The sequence below is a fragment of the Artibeus jamaicensis genome, unplaced genomic scaffold, assembly GCF_021234435.1.
Source record: "Artibeus jamaicensis isolate MK-2021 breed Jamaican fruit bat unplaced genomic scaffold, CSHL_Jam_final contig_60, whole genome shotgun sequence".
Taxonomy (NCBI): Eukaryota; Metazoa; Chordata; class Mammalia; order Chiroptera; family Phyllostomidae; genus Artibeus; species Artibeus jamaicensis.
Window position 1 is genome coordinate 11,014,028 of NW_026521900.1, and position 23,668 is coordinate 11,037,695.

The following is a 23,668-nucleotide window of genomic DNA, read 5'->3' on the forward strand; positions in this document are numbered from 1 at the left end:
TGGGACACTCAGGGGCAGCCCTAGGCAATTGAAGGCTGAGGCAGAGACTCACCTACAGCCCGGAAGAGACAGGCGCCGTCCTCCTTCATTTGCTTGATGATGAAGCCCTTCTTGTCTCGCAGGGCCTTTTCAAACCAGTGCTCCTGCTGCAGGGAAGAGGTAGGGGGTCAGCAACAGGAAAGGCCTGTACCCCCTCCCCAGAGCTCTGCCCTTGAGCTCCTGAGAGGCCCAGCTGATTGGCTGAGAGGACACTGGGCAAGGTGAAGTTCTCAGCCCTGTTTGACCATTCCATGCATGTGGAGCAGGAGACCCTTTCTTTTAAAGAAGCACTCACTGTGTGAGAAGACTTGCTCCCAGAGGGGCCCCAGCTGCATTCTGCCTCCTGCTGACCATGCGGGGAATCCAATGCAGGACCTTCCCTAGGTAGCCAGAGGCCCAGGGCCGGCAAGTATGGGGGGGGTGACCTGGCTCTACTTCAAGGCATTTCACCTGGGAAACCTCTAGCCACTTAGGGCAGGAGAGATGTTGAGAAGGGAGCTATTGGTAAAATCTTTTTATAAATTTTTTAAATTAATTGATTCTAGAGAGAGGAAGGGAAGGAGAAAGATTTGTTGTTCCACTTATTTATACATTCATTGGTTGCTTCTTTTTCTTTTTAAGATTTTATTTATCTTTAGAGGGGAAAGGAAGGAGAGAGGGAGAGAAATATCAATGTATGGTTGCTTCTTGTGCACCCCCTGCTGGGAACTGGCCTGCAACCCAGGCGTGTGCCCTGACCAGGGATCGAACCACGATCCTTTGGTTTGCAGGCCTGCACTCAATCCACTGAGCTACACCAGCCAGGGTTCATTGGCTGCTTCTTGTATGTGCCCTGACCAGGACAGAACCCACACTTTTGGTGTAATGGGATGCCACTCTAGCCAACTGAGACACCCAGCCAGGGCTATTGGTAAAATCTTGAGCCCCACATATAGCTAGGGAATTCCAACATCTTGTATAAGATAAAATGTATGCAAACTATTATTTTACTTGTGATTGAGAACGTTTTATACAAACACACATACACATACATGCATATATGTACAAACACATATGCACACAAACTTAGGAAGGCTATGTAACAAAATATTATCCCTAAGTGTTGGATACAGGTGATTGCAGGTGATATTACCTCACCTCCTTTTTAAAAAAAATATATTCATTTATTTTTAGAGAGAGGGGTCAGGAAGGAGAAAGAGAGGGAGAGAAACATGAATGTGTGGTTGCCTCTCATGTGTCCCCCACTGGGGACCTGGCCTGCAACCCAGGCATGTGTCCTGACTGGGAATCGAACCGGTGACCCTTTGCTTCACAGGCCCGCGCTCAATCCATTGAGCTACACCAGTCAGGGCACCTCACCTCCTTCTTTATAAGAGGTATACAATCCCTTGCCCAAAATTCCGAAACTCAAAAAGCTTTGAAAACCAAGTCTTTATATAACTCATTTGGCATCACTGTGTGACCTGGGCTGATAAGAACCTATTTATCCCACCTGGAGGTGAATATTTAAACATTTCCATTAAGAAACATTTGGGTGTTTGATTATGAGGTGCTGCCACAGTGCCCCCTGGAGGTGTTACAGGTAGGCAGTATATATACCAGATGACTTTTCTAAATTCTGGAAATTTTCTAAATTCCAAAGCACATCTGGCCCCAAAGGTTTGGATTAAGTGAACTTGTACAAACGTGTATTTTCAAACGTGTTTTTCAAAATATTGCAGAGATGATAAGAGAGAGTAAAGAGGATTTTTAGGGCAGTGAAAGTACTATATATGATACTGTAATGGTAGATACATGTCATCTTACATTTGTCCACAACCCCTAGAATGTACACCAAGAGTGAATCCCAATAAAACAACTATGGGCCATTTACACAATGGAATTCTACTTGGCCATAAAAAAAGAAGGAAGTTTTACCCTTTGCGACAGTATGGATGACCCCGGAGAACATTATGCTAAGTGAAATAAGCCAGTCAGAGAAAGACAAATACCATATGATCTCACTTGTATGTGGAATCTTAACAACAACAACAAAAAAAACAAACAAGCAAAACAGAGACAGACTCAGATGGAGAACAGATGACAGCTAGTTGGGGGGGTGGAGGGATTGAGCAAAAGGGAAAAAGGACTCATGGACGTGGACAACAGTGTGGTGATTGTTGGGGGGCAATGGAGGTATTAAGGGAGTAAATGGTAATGGAAAAATATAATAAAGATTTGATACTTAAAAAAGAAATGACAAAATTAAAAAAGAGTGAATCCCATTGTAAACTATGGACTTTGGGTGATTGTGATGTGTCAATGTAGGTTCATTAATTATAATAATGTATCACTTTGGTAGGAGATGTTGATAATGGGAAAGTCTATGTATGTGTGAAGATAGGTAGTATAATGGGAATTCCCTATACCTTCTGCTCTGAACCTAAAATTGCTCTAAAATATAGTCTATTAAAAAATTTAATGTCTACGTGTCACTTAAAACATATTTTCCATTTCAAAAACCAAACAAACCAAAAGCAGTAGACCTTTCCCAGGCCTCTTATGCCCTCTGCTGGTCATCAGAAGAAGCCAGCCTGAACAAGTATCAAGGCTAGGAACCAAAAATCCCAAGCCTGCTCCTTGGGGACATCACACTGCCTAGGGATTTATAGGATCCAGACAACTGCCAACCGCAGGGGATCACCTCTCTGTAGGCCATTTCCCCCCAGCTCAGGTGAGAGAAATTACTGGTAAAGTAGGAAGCACAAAGTTTGGAGACCAAAGCTCTGGGCTCCAACCCCAACTTTTGTCACTCTGTCACTCACTCACTCACTCACTCACTCACTCACTGCATGATTTCGGGTAAGCTCCTGAGCTATTCAAGCCTTAGTTTCCTATCAAATGGGGGACATGTGATATACCTGAAAGAGCTATCAAGAGGATCAGAGGAGCCCTAGCTGGTGTAGCTCAGTGAATTGAGCATGGGCCTGCGAACCAAAGGATCGCAGTTCGATTCCAGTCAGGGCACATGCCTGGGTTGCAGGCCAGTTCCCAGCAGGGGACGCACAAGAAGCAACCATACATTGATATTTCTCTCCCTCTCTCCTTCCCTTCCCCTCTAAAGATAAATAAATAAAATCTAAATAAAATAAAGTTATAAAAAAATTGGGGGGGGGGGAGGATCAGAGGAGCTTCAGGACCAGAAAAGGCTTTGTAAATAATGTACTAAACACTGGTTAAGTGGTGGTTACCAATCATGGAAAGGAAGGGGTGAGACCAGCAGAGACAGAGATAATGTACAAGTGAGAGGCCCTCAGAGGTCCTAAGTGAGTGGCTGGAAAGGAGGGGATGAAGAAGGGGTGACCAAGGAATACCCAGCAGCCCCACCATTAAGGCCCAACCCTGGGAAGGTATGGGAAGGTATGACTGGCTGGCGTTCTAAAGATGACAAAGGCACTGGGAAGCCCTTAATGGGCTTCCATGGACAACACAGACTCTTGCTTGTGTACAACATTCCAGCAGTCCAAATGTCCCTCCTGCCTCAGAGGCTATCGACTAGACTCCAGCCAGTTCCCCCAAATCCAATCCCTGCCCCACAGGATCTGCTCTCTCAGCACTGCAGCTCCTGCCCTAGCCAAGGGTCTCTAGCAGAAAAGCTGCAACTACGACTACAGCCTTAGAGCAGACAGAAAAGTTAAAAAAAAAATAAGGGCACACAACAACCTCCTGCCCTCAAGTGTTAGAGGGAAAGAAGATCAAAGGGGATGAGAGGGGCTCCTACTTATTTATCCAACAAAGGGTTAGCAGGCAGCTACTAAGCCAGACCTTGGGCTGGCAATGAGGCCAGAGAAATGAATCAGGCTTGCCCTCTGCCCTCCATAAACTCACCAACTGTTCAAGGGGCGGGGAAAGAGGCAATGACCACAAACAAGAGTGAACAGGGCTGTGAAAGAGATGAACACAGGAGTGCTAGGAAATACAGAAGGGACCTAGCCAGTCATTAAGGCTGGCACCTGAGAGCAGGCACTACCTGAGCAAAGGATTAAAACAGCAAGACCTCCAGAAAAACTTGAAAACTGGATAAGAAATCACTTCTGCCATGTAGTACCAGGGACACCAGAGGCCAGCAATGAGTTCAGCAGAGCTAACTAAAGTCCTGGGTAGGACTATGAAGGTAAGTGGGGCAGGACCAGGAAGAAAGATGAAATTATACTAGCCAAATGCCTGCCCCATGCCAGGTGCCAGGTGCAAAAGGTGACCTCATAATTGTCCTTATCACAGTTTGGATGGCGGGAAGCATTATCCTTATTTCACAAAGGCAAAAAACCTGGAGTCTGGGCATCAGCAAGATGTAGTATAGAGGCAACAGGGGAGGCCTCATGAGCCACAGCATGGAGACACACTTGGTAGGCCATCCTGGGGAAAGCCTAGATTAGCCCTAAAAATGAAGACTGCCTGAGCAGGGCTTTGCACAAGCAGGGCTTTACTCCTGGGGCAGCCAGAGTGGCATGTGGGCCTGGATCTGGAGGCCAGGCCACTACCCACCCACTGACTTTGGCACCAGAAGGCTTAAGATCCCAGGCTCTGGCTGAAACCCTTTCTCTCTTCCTGTAGGGAGAGAGAACAGGGAGATCCTGGTCCTGGGTTCCAGAAAGTTTATACAGTCCCAGGAGCTCCTAACACACTCTCTTCCTTCCCTCAGCTGGACAGGAGCCTCCAGGAAAGGTGACAACTTTGACGTTCTTTAGGAAAATGGTCCAGGAAGCACAGGTTGGTGGGAGTGATGGGTGGGGATTGGCCCAGCCATATAGAAGTTTAAACTACATTAATGCTCTGGGGCCTGAGGAAGTCAAGTACAGACCCTCAATCTTGCAAGCCCACTACTGACCCTGTGGGCATGTCCAACCACATCTCTGAGCCTCCACAAAGGGGCTGGACAAAGCTCTCTGACACCAGGGGATCCCAGGTGCAAGACCCTGAAACCTACTGGTCCAAAAGCCTAAGAAATACTGAAACACACTATGGGACCCAACTGACTTAGATTCCAACCCAGCTCCAATTATCAACCATGTGATGACATACTGTGAGCCATAGTTTGCCAATCTGTGAAATGTTGTAACAAGCCTCCCAGTAACAGGGATAATGGGCAGACTCAAATATTACATGACTCTGCCCAGTATGAGAGCGCTTAATGAGCTCCCTCCCTGGAAAGGAAACAAGAATACCACTGTAGCCCTGACTGGTGTAGCTCAGTGGATTGAGCACAGGCCTGTGAACCAAACAACCGTGGTTCGATTCCCAGTCAGGGCACATGCCTGGGCTGCAGGCCAGTTCCCAGCAGGGGACCCACGAGAGGCAAGCATACATTTATATTTCTCTCCTTCTCTCCTTCCCTTCCCCTGTAAAGATAAATATAATCTTTAAAAAAAAAGAATACCACTGTAGAGTAGGCTGAATAATGACCACCCAAACATACCAGGCCCTTATCCCTGGTACCTGTAAATGTTACTTTGTAAGGAAAAGGGGTCTTTGCAGGTGTGATTAAGTTAAGGATGTAGGATGTTGAGATACAGAGATTATCTCAGAGTATCTGGATGGGACCTAAATGCAATCACAAGTGGCCTTAGAACAGTAGATCTGATACAGACAGAAGAGGAAACCACACATATACAGAGAAGATGTGAAGACAAATGGAGGTTGGAGTGATGGACGCACAAACCAAGGAATGTTGGCAGCCCCCAGAAGCTGGAAGAGGACTGGGTTCTCCTCTTGGGCCTCTGGAAGGCATGTAGTCCTGCCAACACCTGGATTTTGGACTGCTGGCCCCCAGAACTGTGAGAGAAGATATGCCTATTGTTTTTAACCACCTAGTTTGCGATAATTTGTCACAACAGCCACTGAAAAATTATACAACCCACTGGTAGCATTCCTGGTGTGAGCTGTGAGGCTCCCATATGGCTATCGTATGTCATATGGCTATCACTCCACAGGATTCATCTCTCCAGCATCACTCCACCTGCCCTGGGAGAGGATTAGAATTAAGGCAGCAGAGGTTTATACTCCATCACAGCCTGGGAAGCTACTGACCCTACCCATCAAGAAATGAGCTGCCACTGAAGGGGGAAGAAGCTGGAGAAGATGGTAGCAGCAATGGCAACTCATAAACAAATGTCTTCCCAGAGCCCATGGCAGAGGTATTTAGTATTCTTGACTTCACAGCTCTGTCTCAGCAAGCCTGGTGCCAAGACCACCCCTCTCTTCCCCAAAACACCCAGGAACCAGTGTATGGCTCAGCTCCCTGCATAAAATATAGGCAACCTATCCAATGAGAAACACAGACCGATGCACTCCTCTCTAAGGACTAACACAAGCTCTCCAGGGTAGAGGGATGAGAAAAGAGCAAGGCTCTAAAATCTAGTGCCAAACCACTAGGGGGCAGAATTAAAAAAACAAAGATTCTATTATGCAACAAAAAGAAATGAAGTACTGATTCATGCTACAACATGGATAAGCCTTGAAAACATTATGCTGAAAGAAGCAAGTCACAAAGTACTGCAAATTGTATGATTCTCATTTCTATCAACTATCCAGAAGAGAAAAATCAACCAAGACAAAGTATATTAGCAGTTGTCAGGGGCTGGAAGTGGATGAAGGAACTCAGGGATGATGATACTGTTCTAAACTTGAATGATCATGGTGATGAATGCACAATTCTGTGAGTATACAAAAAGCCACTAAATCTTATACTTTAAGTTGGTGAACTGCATGGTGTGTGAATTATGTCTCAATATAGCTGTACCAATTTAAAAACCACCACCACCAAAGAACCTAAAGCACTGGCCAGGGAGAAGGAAGTGGAACATTGCTTGAAACTTTGAAGCATACCCCCAAAAGTCAAGGGGGCCCAGTGATGGGTTGGGGGAGTGGAGAACAGGGATAAAGAAGAGGTTACAACTAGCTTCAGAACACTGAGTCCAATCTCCCTTCTCACCATTACCCATTATGGATGGAGAAACTGAGACCCAGAAAAGGGAACTGATCAAAGATACAGGACTCAAACCCAGACCACTCAGGAAGGGACCACTTCATGCCATACCATTCTGCCTTCCCTTTAGAGGAATTGGCAGGTTCCTAGAAGCCAAATGGAAGGTCTTTGTTAGAGACCCTGGGGTTTGAACTAAGGCCCACCCAGTTCCAAAGCCCAAACTCTTTCCACACATGACCTTACCTCCACACCATTCAACAGGCTCCCTGACAGGCAACCCCTCAGCTTATTCATCACAGCACAGGAAGCCAAAAAAAAAAAAATCACAGTCCACTAACCCTGAACCTCAGACCAAACAAGCTGCTTGTTCTGCCAACCACGGATGGGTGGGAGAAAACAGGAGCAGGGAAACGAGGGGAAGAAATCCACTTCTTTCTCAAGACACCCACCATTCTGTCACCTCCAGGTCCAGAGGGCTTTAGCTTAGGGTTCTCGAAAATCCCAAAGCTAAATGACACCCCACCTTACCTAATCAATGAGAAAACAGACCCAGAGAAGAGGCAGAACTATTCTGGTTCATCCAGCAAAGCCCCAGCGAAGCCTGAGTGGGAAACCAGGCACGCTGACTATAATGCCAGATCCAGCTTCTCCTACCACCTCAGCAAGCATGCCCTGTCCTCAAAATGTTCTACAGGGTCCTCAAGCTGAGGGTGTTTTCAAGCTATTCTTTTCATACAGCAGACTCTCGGTAAGGCAGCCATGCCTGGGAAAGGAAACCTCTGACTATAAGCTTCCAAAAGGGTTCCTAACTGTAGTCGAGGTATTATCACAATATCAGGACAAACAGGAAATCTGAACAATTAGGAGGACTGGATTCACCATGTGGGCTCCCTCTCAACAACTCCCCTCTTTCCCAAGGGATCTAATTGGCCTCCAGGGTACAAATGTCCTGGTGACAGTTCAGGACCAAGATTGGGGCAGCAGAAAGAATCTCTTTTTTTCATCCCCAAAAGTTCCCAAGTTGGACCAGGTAAGATAGAAAGCAGCATCTTCCTCCTGTTGTCCCAAGAAGTGGGAGGAGAGGAAGCCTCTCCTCTGTAGTTAAGAAGGGAAGATATCACGCAACCACAGAGCTTTACTTCCATGTTCTCATGGGGACAAGTATAAGGGAGGAACTCCCAACCTAGGAAATGCAAAGGGGGTATAAGGTATCATTCTAGTCACCATGGCAGCACATGACTTTCTTCCTCTCTGTCCCTGGGACCAGGGATGTAGCTCTGTGAAGGAGGAAAGGCAGACTTTACCCCAACCAGGGAGAGAAGAAACAACTCTTGGTCCTGACTCTGTGGGTCCAGATGTTTTATCCTGCCTGGAGTAGTAATGGGTGGAAAGGCAACAAGGAGGGAGGCTCAAGACAAGGCCCAGGCCCCTGTGAAGTACAGAAAAACTTATTTGAGCCAAGGGGGACAGTGATATGGGTGGAGAATTTCCCTGGAGTGGGAATGTCCCAAACCCACTTCCTGTCTCTGGGAAGAAAAAAGCGTGTTAAAAGCAATTCAGGAAGCTCAGAATATTTCCCTGATCCTGGAAATGAGAAGTAAGCAGAGCTGGGTCAGGGTGAGTCTCAGGGTATCTCCTAGTTCTTCAGAGGAGGCCTGAGTCCCCATGTCTCCAGTAACTGACAAACTTCTCACAGAAAGCAAAAGAACCTTTCTGGCCCGAGGGTAAGGGTTTCTCATGACTGTGAAGGGCAGCAGGGTCCTTCTGTCTAATGGGGGAAGCCTTTATCCACACTGGTCAGGGGCAGTACCTCAAGTCCTTCTCCCTGGTGATAAAGGATTGCCTGGCTGGGTGGTGTTTCATACCCCTCCCAGGCTCACGCCCCTCCCTGAGGTAAAGGATATTTTGTTCCTGGGGGAAAGCTTAGGCCCCTGGGAAGATTCCAAGCATTCCACTTTACCTATGTCCCCAAGGAGAGAGAGCAGTTCTCAGGACTTAGTTCACCAGTGGAGGGTGGTCTTAGGCTCAAATCCCCAAGGCAAGAAACCTTAGGCCCCTAAAAGGCCTCCATGACTTGGACATATACCCAAGTATATACTTGGGTCCTAAGGTGGGGGAAGTGTCTCATGCACATGAGAGCAAGTTCAAACTCTTTGTGGGGAGGGAATACTCAGGACCCTATTCCCCAGGAACTCTGTATCCATGCCCCTAAGGGAAGGGTCTCAGGAATCAATTCTGGTGGTGAGGGGTCCTATTTCTGAGGGTTCCCTTAAATTCCTTGAGGGGGAGGCTCAGACCTCATCTATAGAGACACAGAAGTCAATGGAGTACATAAGGGCCTCTTGTCCTTGAGGGAAAGCTCAAGTGTCCTTGGTACAGTGGGTCTTGGCCCATTGAAGGCAGGCTTAGATCTACAAGGAGGCCTCAGACTCCATCCCTGGGACTCCATGCTGCCTAGATCTCAGGCACTTGTGGGAGATGCTTAGAACCCTGTTATAGAGGGAAAGAGTGTTATGATACTCCTAAGACGTGTTTCTGTCCTTCATAATCGGGTAGAAGGAGGTCATATCTGTGTGTATGCACATGTGTGCATATGTGTGTGTGTGTGTGTGTGTGTGTGGAGGGGGAGTCTTAGGCCTTACACCCCTAAGGAGAACCACTTTGACAAAAGGCCCTGAGGAGAGAGGTCCCCTAAATACTTTACCTTGCCTAGGACCTTTGTGGGAGGATATCAATTTCCTAAAGAGGATTCAGGCCCACTGTCTAAAAGGTCAGTGGGGTTAGGCTCCAGTATCCAAAACTGTGAGTCTCATTTTCTTGAAGAAAGGCTCAAGGCCTTATGAGGGTGGGGAAGAGGAGCCAAAGATCTATCACTTAAAAGAAGCTTAAGCTCCTGGAGAGAGATTCAGACTCTTGTCCCCAAGGTAGTGTGAGAGAAAGCATAGACCCTTGTTACTTAGAGAATGAATCTCATGTACCCCAGTATAGTTTCTGGTCTCTGGGTATTGGTTTTGGTTCTTGTCCCCAAGGGGAAAGTATCTTACCTCCCCAAGAGAAGCCATATCCCTGAAGGAAAGCTCAGAAGATCCCTCTCTCTAAAGGGGATGTATATGTGTGTATAGGGGATGTATAAGCCCTTGAAGGCAGGCTTAGGACCCCTGAGGAAATATCAGACCCCATTGTTGAGGGTCCTGTCCTGTGTCCCCCTGAGAAGGAAGGAGAGACACTATATACCTTATATAGTGTCTCAGACCCCTGAAAGGGTATAAGAATCCTGAGGACACTCGAACATCTCTGAGGTTTCTACCTTACTTGTGTCCCCTGGAGGAGAATTCTCAAGATTCTCATCTCAGAGGGAAAAAATCTCAAGCCACTGAACACAGATCAAAGTCTGTTGGAGAGTCATGAGACTCCCCTCAGGACACATTCCAACCTGCCCATGTCCCTGAGGGTGTTCCCACCTATTGGCCCCCGGGCACAGAAGACGCCACAGAAAAGACACCATCTTTTAAGTCCTCCGTTTTATCTGGGGCTTCTAACCTTAAGTCTTTTTGGTAAAAAGGGAAGGGAAAGAAGGTGTCTTACTCCCTTACCACCAGAGGAAAAAGTATGAGGCTCCGAGAAGACGTTTTAAGTCCCTTGGGTCTCTAACTAATTTGGGGATCCCATCCACCATCCCCACTCACCTGTCATCCCAAGCCCATACCTGCTCAACAGTGGCAGGGTCCATGGCCTCAATGCGTGCTGCAGCCGCTTCATACTCATCCTCACTGTTGTAACCAGCGCCGACCTCCTCTCGTTCCGGACTGCCCCCTCCAACTGACCCAACCCCCGGGGCTTGACGCCGCCGCTTGCTGTGGCCAGGCCCGGAGCAGCAGCTGCCAACGCCCACCGTGCCGCCCACGCCCACCACCACTCCCGCCGCGCCCACACCTGCTGCAGATGCGCCCAGCGCGTCCCCCGGGCCGCTGCCAGGACCGCCTGGGCCCCCACAAGGAGGTGGAGAGCCCTGCTGAGGCCGAGGGCCCGGCACTGCGCCAGGTTGCACAGCCAGCGCCCAGCGGTGAAGTGCACCCGGTGGCCCGGGCAGCGGGCCCTGAGGTGGCGGTGAGGCCCGCTGACGGGCCCCCACAACGCCCGACTCACGGTCGCCGCTGCCTACACCCGTGCCGCCGCCGCCCACGCCCACACCCCCGCCGCGGCGCGGCGCCGGGGGCAGTTGCCCGGGCGGCGGCGGCTCGTTGGCGGGGTCGGCGTCGGGAGGCGGCGGCTTCTTTTTGGGGAGAATAGTCATGGCGGGACACCACAGTAGCCCCCAGCAAACCCGGCGCACGGCACGCTGGGAGAGAACCCGGATGAGGGAATAATGCGGTGCGCGAAGCACGATGGGAATCGAATGGATCCGGATAAAGAGATTGAGGCACCGGCTGGAGAACCGTAGGCGGCACGCGGGTCACGCGACAGAAGAACCCGGATGTGAAATCCAAGATGCAGGCAGTGCGGCGAGTGTCTTCGCCTACTCTCCGAGTTCGGCAAGCTGACTGTCACGCTCGTTCCGGCCTTCCGTGTCAAAGGAAACAGAACCAAAACAAGCACCTCTTCGCCCCGCCCCCTGGCAAGTTCTTGAACTACCGGGTGGGGCCCCCCAGTCGCCGCGCACGCGCGCCAGAGCACAACCCCCGCCTCTTGCTCGGAAGTACGTGGGCAAAATCTTCACCACTGCCACAACAATTGCGGGCACCAACCAATTGAAGCTACTGCGTGGGTCCTCGCTGACGACCAATGGCCAATCGGAGGCGAGCAATCGGCCTCCTGTGAATCTCCGTCTCAGATGTCAAAGTTGGCACCCCGGTTCCTGGCCTTTTTTCTCGTCCGCGACGTCCTGCTCTTCTTTCGACGAGGCTTTTACTCTCAGGCAGAGGTACTGCGACAGGACAGCCCAGCCTGTCCCGCACACGACAGGTTTAAAAGCACCTCCCTTCCAGGCTTCCAACTTGACCGCTCTCCGTCAGACTGACAGGAAAATATCAACACTCCCTGAGCGGAGCAATCCCCTGAAGCGTCACTTCCGGTTCCACCCACCTGCAAATCCGCACCAATGGAGAGGCGGGCGCCGCTTCACTCTGACAACAGGCTGAGTGCTGCGGTGATTGGCTAAGAGATGCAGTCATTTGCGTCAGACGGGCCAACCTTGTGACAGGCATACACCAAAAGGAACTGGGTGTTTGGGAAGTAGACACGCCCTCTTTGGCACCACCACACTTTCGCCCCTGTGTTGACCTCCCCGCCCCTGCGTTGACCTCCCCGCCCCTGTGGCTGGTGCGCAGGCGTGACACAGCTGCCTTTTTTGTGTGTGTGAAACTGAGTTTACCTGGATCAAACAAAATTTTATGTATTCATCTCTGTCACCAGCCAGTGTCTCACAATGGGGTTGGTAAAACTCTCTGCTACTGAGCGGCTGGATAGTTACAAGCTAATTCTAGTTCTGCTCCTCCCGTCTGAGTGATCTCTGGCAAGCCATTTAACATCCACCCCATCTTCCATTTTTACTTATTTGTAACAGTGCAATGATAATTCCAATTTAAGGATCAGAGATTCATGCTTGTAAAGGGTCTGGTAGTGTTTCTGGCACACAGTAAGTGCTCAATAAATTAGTAGGCATGACAGTGAACCGGGAGGATCCCAGGCTTTGAGCAAATCATTGTGTCTAAAATTTGGGGTTACCCGTGTATGAAACGGGAATGATAATGCCTGCCTAGACTACCTCAAGTAGTAGTTAGAGGGTTCCTATGAGTTCATGAACCAAGAACCTGTTATAGGAGGTAAGGGCTCGCTCCCTATGTCTTAGGAACCAAGCCACACAACAGGTTGACTGAAAGAGAGATCATCAAAAAAAGCTCTTCTGAGTGCCACCTAACCTGCCTTCAGATGGCAACCTTAATTGAAGTCTACTCTGAAGGGTGTTAGTAATAAATATACTATTGTGTTTTTTGTTGATGAAACTTAATGAGAGGACTCATGTTTACTGGGCCTATTGTGTTCAGGGCACTGTGCCCAATGCCTGTGCACGTTATCACATTGAATCTTCTCATGACCATCTCACTTGACCTATATATCCTACTCTCTACTGGATATTTGTCCAGCACCACAAATGTAAAACTGATCTTATGATAATAATTGTAGCTAATCATCACCAAGTACTTACTATGTGCCTGGCACTGTGTGCTAACAGCTTTGATGTTCTCTTTCTCAGTAGATGGCAGCCCCCAGCCTTTGCCCAAACCAGAAACCTAGGAGTCAGCCTTGCCTCTTCCTCAGTTCCCAGATGCCCATCAATCCCAAGCCCTGACAATTCTACCTCTCAAATCTTTTGTCTCTCCAAACTCTTACTGCCACTACTTGGTCCAAGCCACCATCACCTACCAGTTAGACTACTGCAAAAGCCTCCTCACTGCTCTTCCTCCAGTACTGTTTTCTCTAGAATTCACTACCCACAACCAGAATGATCATTCTGAAACACAAACCTCATGATGACTTTCCTGTTTAATAAGCCTTTAGAGGTCCCCATTATCTTTAAGATGAAGTCCAAAATCTGTATCCTAGCTTCAAAGGCCTTTTGTGATCTGGCTTATTGCTATATCCTCTCCTTCGCTGTATTCTCACATCCTCCTTCCCAACTCTACTCAACTAAATTTCAGTTTCCCAAAGACCCCAGGGTACATCTCTAACCTCCAGGACTTTGCACATGCTGTTCCCTCTACCTGAAACATTCTTACCCTTTTGTCTCTTGCTTGGCTAACTACATTTCATTCTTTGTGTGTCAGTCAGGTTAGTTTCTCCTGTCATCTATATTCTTCTGTAATCTATTGATTTTAGTTCTCCTGCACTATATTGTAACTGCTTAGTTGTCTTCCATGCTGACCTCTGTAGAACAGAGATGATGTCTACTTTGCTCATCTCTGTATCCCCAGGGCTAGCACATGATATTCAGTTAATAAATATTTGGTGAATAAAAGAACAGTTGTCAGCCCTGGCTGGTATAACTCAGTGGACTGAGTGTGGGCCTGCGGACCAAAAGATCGTGGTTTGATTCCCAGTCAGGGCACATGCCTGGGTTGCAGGCCAGTTCCCAGCAGGGGACACATGAGAGGCAATGAAACATCCATATTTCTCTCCCTCTCTCTTTCCCTTCCCTTCTAAGGATAAATTAATTAAAAAAATTTTTTAAAGAGCAATTGTCTCTGTTTCACAGATTAGCAGCCTGGGGCAAGAGAAGGTAAGTAATTCTCTCCCTCCAGGATTAGAGTCCGAGTTGACAAGAATCCAAGGTCTGTCATTTCAGTGCTCCACAGAGCTTAGTCACACACTGCCTAGGAGACCAGAAGAGAAAATGTAGGGAACATCCACAAGGAAAGTGGTTTTGCCACATTGGAAGATGTTTTTCATCAGGGTTCAGTTGAGAGCCATTTGCTGTCAGGAAACCTGGGTTTAAGTCTCCCCCTAACCAAGCATGTGCTGCTCTGGGTCTCAGTTTTCCCATATGTGAGTTGGGGAGCTGGAGCAGGTGATGTCCAAGGGGGGCATGTCTCAAGACCTCCTAGCCTGCTGTGTTCACACTGGCTGGAGAGTGAACTCTTCAACCACCCCCTTTTTTAAATTTCTCCTAGATCCACATGTTCCAGAACATGTCACCAACCATTTACCTCCCATACCTTTACCCACACCAGCTCTTCTACTAGTTGACAGGAATGGAAATCAGAGTACTTCTTTCAACTCCCCAGCCCAACCCAGCCCCCAAATCCACGGAGCCAGGAGGTGATCATCCTCATCTCTCCTCTCAGGTTTTATTGACTGATGGAAACCACATCTTTGTCAGCCACCAGTTCCACAGGGACAGTGCTGGGGACAGGGAACCTGAGATGATGCCAGATATCAGCCTGAGTGCAAAAACAGAGTTCCAGAAGGTGACCCAAGAAGAAGAGAGAGGAATATGTGAAAAGATGTTGTGGGGGAGGAGAAGATAAAGAAATTCTCCCTGCCTCCTACAACTCCCAGAGTTCAATAACAACCCAAGCCTCAGCCCCTGAGGCTTCTGGACTCCTGCCCAAGAACACAGAATCAGCTCCTGATCTCCAAACCCAGCCCAGCCCTTGCTGGTTGCCAGGTGCTTATCTCAGCCAGTCCAGACTCCAGCCCAACCCAGGAAGGAAACAAACCAGAGGAAAGAGGAGGAGTATTAGAGGTGGCCCCTGTGATTAGGGCAGATGTAAATGCTGCAGCAAACTGGGCAGAGGCTTTGCATAATGTCATGGCAGCAGCTGCTATTGCTAGAGTTTGCTGGGGGCCCAGCAGAGGGTGGGGTTGCAAGGACCCATTCCCAGCAGCTAGGGAAGAGGGGTAATGTTTGTGCTATCTGTGTGTGTGTTGGGAGAGGCAGCTTCACTTTTGAGCCACAGCCTGGGGGTGGAAGGTCACTGCTGAGGCCACAGCCCTTGAAGCCTGTGGTAGCATTCCAAGCTTGGAATTTAGGTGTTATTGGGCCCAGTGAAGGGTGGGGATCTCTCTGAGGGGCCAGAGCAGAGGTGATGGTTCTCATCCCTGAACCCCCAAACCTCCACAGTCCGGATAGAGAGAAAAGGAAATCTCACCTCTTCTTCTCAGGCCAGAGCTCAGAGGTCAGGTGGGAGCCCGGGAGCCTGAGGGCCCAAGGGGAGGAGCATGCAGGAGGCCAACTCAGGGAGAGAGTCTGGTCCCAGTGTGCTGCGGCGAAGAGGCCAGGGCCTGAGGAAGCCCAACGATTCAGCTCCCACCAGGAAAATGGGTGTGGGGAGTGTCCCATTCCCTGACTACATCCCCACAAAGTGGGCCATTCCATGAAACTCCATTGCATAGTTCTCAGTTGCGGGAAGAAGGGTCCCCCAAGCCTGCCCTGTTTGTCTCCCCAAATATGGCTTTGGAAAGGAGTCCCCAGAAATCAAGTGGGCCCTCTGGATGGGCAGGCCCACCCCTCACAAGGAAGAGATGCTGACAGTCTCAGGGAGGAAGCAAGGGGTACCCAGGCTGGAGTTCCTAAGGTTGCTGCTGGCCCCGCCACCACCACCGCCACCAGGAGAAGAAGGCTGGCTCTCATCTGGGGTGTTGGCAGGAGGGGTAGGGATACTGATGATGGCAGCCACGAAGTCCCGGCTGTCGCAGTTCAGGTCAAGGCTGTCATGGGGCTTGGCATTGAGGCTTGAGCGGCTGTGGATAAGGGTGGGAAGATGGAAGAGTCTTAAAAAGTCATCTTAATACTGGCCACAGCAATCATGACATTTCTTGAACAGCTACTGGATCCCTGACACTGTGGTAAATGGTTCCCCTGTACCCCCAATTATGGTGGTACAGAGCGAGGGCTCTAGTCAGGCAGCCCTGGGTTTGAATCCTGATCCCACTTTTACCACTCAAAACCTCTCTTTTCTTTCATCGGAAGCATGGGCGTAACAACCAATTAAGTCCTCACTTAACATTGTCAATAGGTTCTGTGACTTTAAGTGAAATGATGTACAACAAAACAAATTTTACCACAGGCTAATTGATAAAAACAAGGGTTAAGTTCCTATGTACCTCATCAATGTTATAACAAAATGACATTGGGAATATTACTCAGCTGTAAAAAAAAATTCTTACCATTTGTGACAGCATAGATGGACCTAGAGGGTGTTATGCTAAGTGAAATAAATCAGTCAGAGAAAAACAAATACCATATGACTTTCACTTATATGTGGAATCTAAAGAACAATGTAAATGAACAGACAAGACAGAAACAGACTCATAGATACAGAGACCAGACTGTTGGTTACCAGAGGGGAAGGACTCTGGGTAAAGAGGTAAAGGGATTGAGAAGTACAGATTGGTAGTTACGCAACAGTCATGGGGATGTAAAGTACACCACAGGAAATATACTCAATAACATTGTAATAACTATGTGTGGTGACAGGCATGTACTGGAAATATCAGGGCAACACTTTGTAAAGTATATGATTGTCTAACCACTATGCTGTACACCTGAAACTACTACAAAATAATATTGAATGTAAACTTTAGTTTAAAAGGACAAAAACAAAAACCTAAAACAACATTGAACAAAATGATGTTGTTGAAGGACCTGCTGTATTTCTCATGTGGAGATTAAATGAGATAATAAATGATACAAAGTGCTCAGAACAGTACCTGAAACATAATGAGCACTCATGCACGCACACACACAAGAATTACCTGTTATGATTGCTTCTTACAATCCCTAAGTTCTTGTAGCAGTCTACAGTAGGAGCTACATAATCTGGTCCTTGCTCCTTTTTTGATTTTACCTCCTGCCACTCTCCTCCTCACTTACACCACTCTACTCACTGTAGTTCCTGGCAGTGTCTCTTGTTAGAGATGCATAGACCCATCTCTGCCTCAGGTTCTTTGAAAAGGCTGTTTACTCTGCCTGGAAATCTCTTCCTTTAGATACCTACATGGCTCACTCCCTCACACCTTGCAGGTCTTGGCTCAGATGTCACCTTAGCAAAATCTTCCCTGACCACATAGTTAAAACTACATCACACCCTATTCTACACTCTCTATCCCCATCCCTCATTTATTTTTCTCCTTGGCACTTACATCATCTGTGTGTTTGTTTGTTTATTAACAAACAAATCATATGCCACTAGCTTATAAATTCCAGAAGGTTAGGGATTTCTGCCTGTTCTATTCACTGCCTAAAGTAAACTCCTAAACTCCTAAAGTGAACTCCAAAGTAGCTAAAACTGTGCCTAGCATATTGTAGGTGCTCAATAAATGGTTGTTGAAAGAACAAAAAGTTCCAGACAAGATAAGCCCAAGATTCCAGCATGGAGGAGTTTAGGTTTGAGCTTGACTTGCTAGGCCTGGGGTCATGAAATCTCAGACCCTCTGGTCCAAGCTCTGAGCTTCTTCAGGTGTGGCCAACTGGTAGGGGTTACTTACCTCTGAGAGGCAGGACTCCTCCGCAGCCCTGCCAGAGTGTCCAACTCCTGCATGCTGCCACGGCTTACCGAGGCAGTGGAGTTGGCAAGGCGAATGGCACGGCGCTTGGCCCTGCGGGGGCAGCAAGAGGATAGCAGGCTTCCAGGACCTACAGGCTGGGAGGACACAGAGGTGCTGCGGCTGGTGCGGCCACCCAGTGAGACAGCACCCAGGGCTTCATTGAAGGTTAACTCGTCTGTGAACTCATGGCACTGTGGGGAGAAGGGAGGCACGGTCACAAGTCACCATAGGGTTGTCCCCACTGCCAGGCCTTTGCTTCGGCCTTCCTTTCTGCAAGTCACTCTCTTTTCCCTTTCCTTGTCCATCCTTCAAGGCTCAGCTCTATTAGGCCTCTTCCAGTAATCCCTGCATGGTTTCTATAATTACTAGTGAGCCTCCAATCCCAGGGGGAGAGCTGGCTTGGTGGCAGAGAGATCCCCTTCATTCTGCTATGCCACTTCTCTTTAGGCCTCACCGTTGTCTTCTCTAGACAGTGCAGCAAGTGGTGATGTTGTTGTTCAAAAGCAGAACGGTTCCTGACACACACTGCCTGTTCTTCCCCACTGCCACTGTCCTGGAGGGGATGGAGCAGAGAAATGAGGTCAGCACCTTCCTCCTCCCATCACCGCTCACACCCAACCTCAGTCTGGGACCTACCCACCTCAAGGCCCCCGTTCTGCTTGTACTGCAGGAAGGCGTTGGTGGTACCACTCTTTGCCAACCGGATCCTTGCTGAACGCACCTTCTACAGAGAGGAGAGAAGGAGTCAGGTGGGTAAACACAACAAGTGACTGACTGGCTTGGGGTCAGGGGGAATAGGAGATACTCAGATGGAAGGCACAGCTACCTGCTGTGCTCGGCGCTTGTCAGCACGCTGGTTCTGATGGTAGATGCGGCTGAAGTTGGAAACAATGACTGGCACAGGCAGGGCAATGACCAAGACACCACTGAGTGAGCAGATGGATCCAAAAATCTTGCCAGCAATGGTGCTGGGCACCATGTCTCCATATCTGGGGCCAGAGGAGGTGAGCCAAGGTCAAGAAAAGTGTCTACCCACTCCTCAGTCCCCCACTTCATCCCATCCAACCCAACTCACTCCAAGACCATGGCCAGGCACTTGAATTCTCTGAGCCTGTTTCTCGCTCTACAAAATGTGAGGGATGACCTTTTGGACCACCAGTGGGGGTCAAATGAGAAATGGGCCCTCAGCCCCTACTATCTGCTGTCCCCATCCAAGCTGTGCACTGGGCCTCTGACCCAGCTGAAAATCTATTAATACCTAGCATAGGGGAGAAGGAAGAAATCACAGGCAGTGAACATAGCCCTCTGAGGAGTGAGTTCCACCACCGCAAACCAGCTGAGGGGCTCTGAGTCCTGGCAGCAGTGCTCCGTTAGTTTTGTTTGCATGTTTTACCTTCTCTAGGTAGGACCCCTTCCTGTTCCCCCAGAGGAAACCTTGAAACTGTCCTCATATGAAAAAATAAGGGGGAGCCTTAAAATTGCCCCCTCCCTTTCTCCATACCACCCCTCCCCCCACGGAGATGGAGCAGAGCCAATCTTGCCACCTTGTTTCACAGAGGGGGTAAAAACTAAAGTCAGGGAGGTTCCATAACTGACTTGCTCGAGATCACACAGTATACTTTTATACTAACTGCAGGACTAATCAGATCCCCTCCACAAAAGTGCAGCCTCTGCCGCCTTACACCTCTAGGCCTTCATTCAAACTGTGCCCACTCAGCCCCATGGCTCTTCCATATTTATTTTGTTCATGTTTTTATTTTTTTTAGACTTATTTAAAAGTTTCTTCAACTTGGCCATTTCTGGCTCTGTAATGTGTCATTTCAGACTGTGTTCTCAACTAGAAGACACAAGCAGCTGCCCAGCCTCCAAAGGTTATTGTGAAGACTGAATAGGTAAAAGGCATCAAGTGATCCCATTCCAATCCATTCTCAAGGCTCAGTGTTCATTTGTCAATTTAATCCTGAACTTCCAACCAGAATTAATTTCTACTCCTTAGAAACCTCAAATTAATGTTTCTGTACCTCTATTAAGGGATCCGAGTAAGCCCAATTCATCCACTCAACAGATACTGAGCAGCAACTGTATACCTCATCTCAGTGATGGAAATTAGAAAAGGCTCACAGTCTCTGCCCTAGATAGTGTCTTTAAGAGCAACATGAGTTTGGTGGTTCCATTTGATGTTTTTATCCCAACCATTTCATCTCCAGGACTAGCAATCAAAAAAATCATGCCGAAACTATCTTGCTCTGGGGAGCCACAGAGGTAGTGCCCCACAGACCAGATGATTCTAGTGGGTGAGAGCTGTGGGTGCTCAAGATAGAAAAGGGGGTGATAGAAAAGCAATACCTATTTATCTTGCATGAGACATTTCCAGAGAACTTTCACAACTGTCAGAACTGTCACTGAAGCTCCTAAAAAGGGATCACCAGTCCTCATTTTACAGAGGAGAAAACAGGCCCAGAGAACACAAGACCAACAGGAAGAGTACAGCTAAGACAATGCTTGAACCCAAGTCTCTTGATGTGGAAAATCAAGGCATTGTCAGAGGTGGATGGAATTTGAAGACTAACCCAAGTTCTTCAGTTTTTACAGATGAGAAAATGGAAGCTGAAATAGAGAGAGATCATTTACCTAACCTTCTTTTACAAAAACGGTGAGTGTAATTGCCTGGTAGGGCAGTTCCTAACACAGGGTCTGCACTCACCCAAGTGTGGTCATGGTGACAATGGTATACCAGAAGGCCGCAGGGATGCTAGTAAAGTTGGTCTTGTTTGTGCCCTTCTCAGCATAAAACATGACAGTGGCAAAGATGATGATGGCCATGGTAAGGGAAAAGAGGAGAAAGCCCAGCTCAGAGGCACAGCTCTTGAGTGTGTAGCCCAGAATTCGCAAGCCCTGCGAGTGCCGGGAGAACTTGAAGATGCGGAACACCCGGAACACACGAAGGGTGACAAATGCGCCAGAGACATCCTCGTTCTTGGGCACAAAGAGCCCGATGTAGTATGGCAGGATGGCCACCACATCGATGAGGCTCATTACACTCCGCAGGAAGCGGCAGCGGCTGGGGGCAGCAAAAAGCCGCAGGAGATATTCACCCGTGAATATGAGCACACAGGCCGTGTCCATGCAAAAAAAGGCCACCGGGAAGCGTTCCCCACAGGGCTGTTCCCTCGAAGGCCGACGCGCGGGGCTGCGACACGGGATGGTCTCGACCACGTTGGCGATGACTGACACAGCGATGAAAAAGCCGGTCACGTAGTAGAAGACGAGGGCTGCAGTGCTCGTATGTGGGTTCTCGAAGGCCCGCCAAAGCCTCTGGCGAAGGGAGCTGCCGGCCCGCAATGCTGGCCCGTCCGCGGCCTGCTCGGCTTCCTCATCCTCCGCCAGGCGCTCTGCATTCTCCTTCTTGCGGTCCCGGTACTCTTCCAGGCAGCAGTCGCCAACAAGCTCAGGTACCAGGCCATAAAAGGCTAGTTCGTCATCGAAGGCCTGGATGCACTCCTGCCGCGGGCAGTGCAGACGGCCAGTGCGGTAGAAGTTCAGCACGTGTCGGAACATGTCCGGGTCGCGATCGAAGAAGTACTCGCCCGAATCAGCATTGTAGAAGAATTCCTTCTCTGAACTGCCCAGCAGGGTGTCTGGGTAGCGGTCCAGTGTGTTCTTCCAGGTCTCGAAGCGCCTTCCACTCACGTTCACCACCAGAACTTCATCTCCTCGAGATGCTTTCACCCCTGGTGCTGGGGGCAGCGGCTGCTGGGCCAGAGGCAGCCAGCCCACTGCGGCAGCCCGCGCAAAAGGCAGCCACGTGGCCACACCTGCTGCCATCCTGCCGCTCACCCCAGGCCCTCTGAGACTTGGGGTGGTGGCCTTTAGGAGAATGTGGCTGTCTCCAGGATGCTGGGGGCTTGGAGGGGACGTGGGGCACTCACACAAGGAAACTGGGGATGTCTAGAGATGCCAAGAGGAACCTGAAGGAGGAACTAGAGACAGGGGCAGGAGCTTGGGGGGCATTTAGAGCGTCTGGGAGGAACCTGGGGGATGTCTTCAGGGACTGAGAAGGGGGTGGGGGACATGGAAAGGAGCAGAGAAGGGGTGTCTAGAGGGGACAGAGGATCTGAGGGAGCATTTAGAGAAACTGATATGGATCCACATGTGCCTGACAGATGTGTGTGGGTATCTAGTGGGGACAAGAAACACTAGGGAGCTGTCCACATTCTCAGGAGTTCTGGGGAAAGGAAGAAGGGACTAGAACTACTTAGCAAAGTTGGAGAGAGGATTGGGGCATCCAGAAGGGTAGAAATGGGACCAGAAGGGTAGAGGTATTTATAGAGGCTGAAAGTGTCTGTACAGGGGTTTTGGGGGGGGATGAGAAAGGTGAGGAAGGTGGTCCACACTGAAGACCTCTGGGAAAAGATAAGGAGGTTGGAGTCCCTTCCTGGACCTAGGAAAAGGGTTGATGCATCTAACAAATGCCCACAGAGCCAAGAGGTTGTAAAGAGGCTGAGAGATGTCTTGGGAGTGTCTAGAGCTGCCAAGAATAGCCTGGTGGGTGTCTACATTTTAAAGTAGTTCTGAGGAATGAAGGAGAGGCGGGGTCGCTAGTGGGTCTGGAGAAAGGAGTGGGGTATTGGATAGGACAGATAAGGGGCTAGGTTATTTTTTTCAGAGGCTAAGAAGTGTCAGGAGGAGAGGGGTACCTAGGGGTTTGAGAAAGCCTGGTCTATCCTCATAAGAGTTCCAGGGACAGAAAAGGGGCTTGGGGAATCCTGTGGGACTGGAGCTCAATTTGAAGGAAGTTAGACACAGACCCAGAGCACCCAGAGGATCGAAAAGGACTAAGAGGAAGAGGGGGTGCTCCCCAAAATGAGTCAGAGATCGGAGTGGGATGCTGAGAGGGAGTTGGGTGTGTCTCCAGGAAGCGGGGCCGCTGGGCCTTGCAGGAGGCTGAGGAGGGAGGCCGAGATAAGACTGCATCCCACTCCAGGGGGCTGGTCTGGGAAACCACACCCCGAGGGGCTGATGGTGTTCGCTGGGCAGCAGCAGCAGCAGCAGTTGGAGGAAGAAGAGAAGCAGCCACAGCCAGGCCTGGGAGTGAAGGCAGCACAGACAGGGGAGGGGGCTGAGTCCCTGAATGGAGGTTTTGGAAGGACAAGGTCCAGGATCCCGGGGTACTGTCCCAGGATAGGCAAGGGCGTGGGGAATGGACCAGGGAAGGGCAAGGACAACGCTGTTCGTGGCCCCCTCCCACTCCCCACAAGGCCAACCTCACCTGTGTCCCCACTGCAGCAGCGGCAACAGCGGAGGGGCTGGGGGTACCAAACACCGGAGCTCCTGCCCCCCTCTGCAGAGCTGCCCAATCTCTCCTCCTCCTCTGGCTCTCTCCCCGCCCCTCTGAGCTTTGCCGGAAGATGGAGAGGCAGGGAGGGGCCTCTTGGCTCCCAGAGCCCCTTCCCCTAGGACTGCCTGAGAGGGACCCTGGGGAGACTCCGCCTCCTACAAAGCTGGTTGGGCCTCAGTCGCGTCATCTGGAAAATGGGGGTGGTGGGGAGCTTTGCCAGTTCTTCCCACCTCCTTCCTGGACTCACCCCTCTTCCTGCCCAGCTCCTACCCCCCTGCCCC

General features: G+C 49.5%; 2 protein-coding genes across 6 annotated transcripts in view; both read right to left on the reverse strand.

Moving 5' to 3' along the window:
- OTUD5 (OTU deubiquitinase 5) overlaps window positions 1-12,067 on the reverse strand; it is a 30,329-nt gene extending 18,262 nt beyond the window's left edge. Inside the window, exons 1-2 of one of the 4 annotated variants that reach the window (XM_053670597.1) lie at window positions 10,710-12,067; window positions 53-146 (exon numbers count right to left, since the gene is read on the reverse strand). In XM_053670597.1, coding sequence (XP_053526572.1) covers window positions 53-146; window positions 10,710-11,297 — 682 coding nt within the window. In that variant the 5' untranslated portion in view covers window positions 11,298-12,067. The remainder of the gene's footprint in view (window positions 1-52; window positions 147-10,709) is intronic. The other 3 variants (XM_053670598.1, XM_037159498.2, XM_037159508.2) reach the window with 3 other exon arrangements.
- Window positions 12,068-14,840: 2,773 nt separating this feature from the next.
- Window positions 14,841-23,646, reverse strand: KCND1 (potassium voltage-gated channel subfamily D member 1). 2 transcript variants are annotated; one of them, XM_053670649.1, is made up of 7 exons: window positions 23,319-23,646; window positions 20,754-23,134; window positions 18,876-19,038; window positions 18,690-18,773; window positions 18,504-18,602; window positions 17,990-18,240; window positions 14,841-16,243 (listed from the first exon to the last, which is right to left on the reverse strand). In XM_053670649.1, the coding sequence occupies exons 2-7, from the start codon at window positions 21,872-21,874 to the stop codon at window positions 16,012-16,014; spliced, it is 1,950 nt and encodes a 649-aa protein (XP_053526624.1). In that variant the 5' UTR covers window positions 21,875-23,134; window positions 23,319-23,646; the 3' UTR covers window positions 14,841-16,011. The 2 variants fall into 2 exon arrangements, with proteins under 2 accessions (XP_053526624.1, XP_037015382.2); XM_037159487.2 differs by having other exon boundaries at window positions 20,754-23,646.
- Between the last annotated feature and the right edge of the window lie 22 nt (window positions 23,647-23,668).

Bases quoted from the DNA above. Each gene is read 5' to 3' on its own strand.
- KCND1 (XM_053670649.1), bottom strand. From the start codon at position 21,874: ATGGCAGCAGGTGTGGCCACGTGGCTGCCTTTTGCGCGGGCTGCCGCA. The intron at 18,774-18,875 runs GTAGCTGTGCCT...TCCTCTCTGTAG, and splicing joins ACAAGCGCCGAGCACAGCAG to AAGGTGCGTTCAGCAAGGAT. The intron at 18,241-18,503 runs GTGAGGCCTAAA...TTCTCCCCACAG, and splicing joins ACTGTCTAGAGAAGACAACG to TGCCATGAGTTCACAGACGA.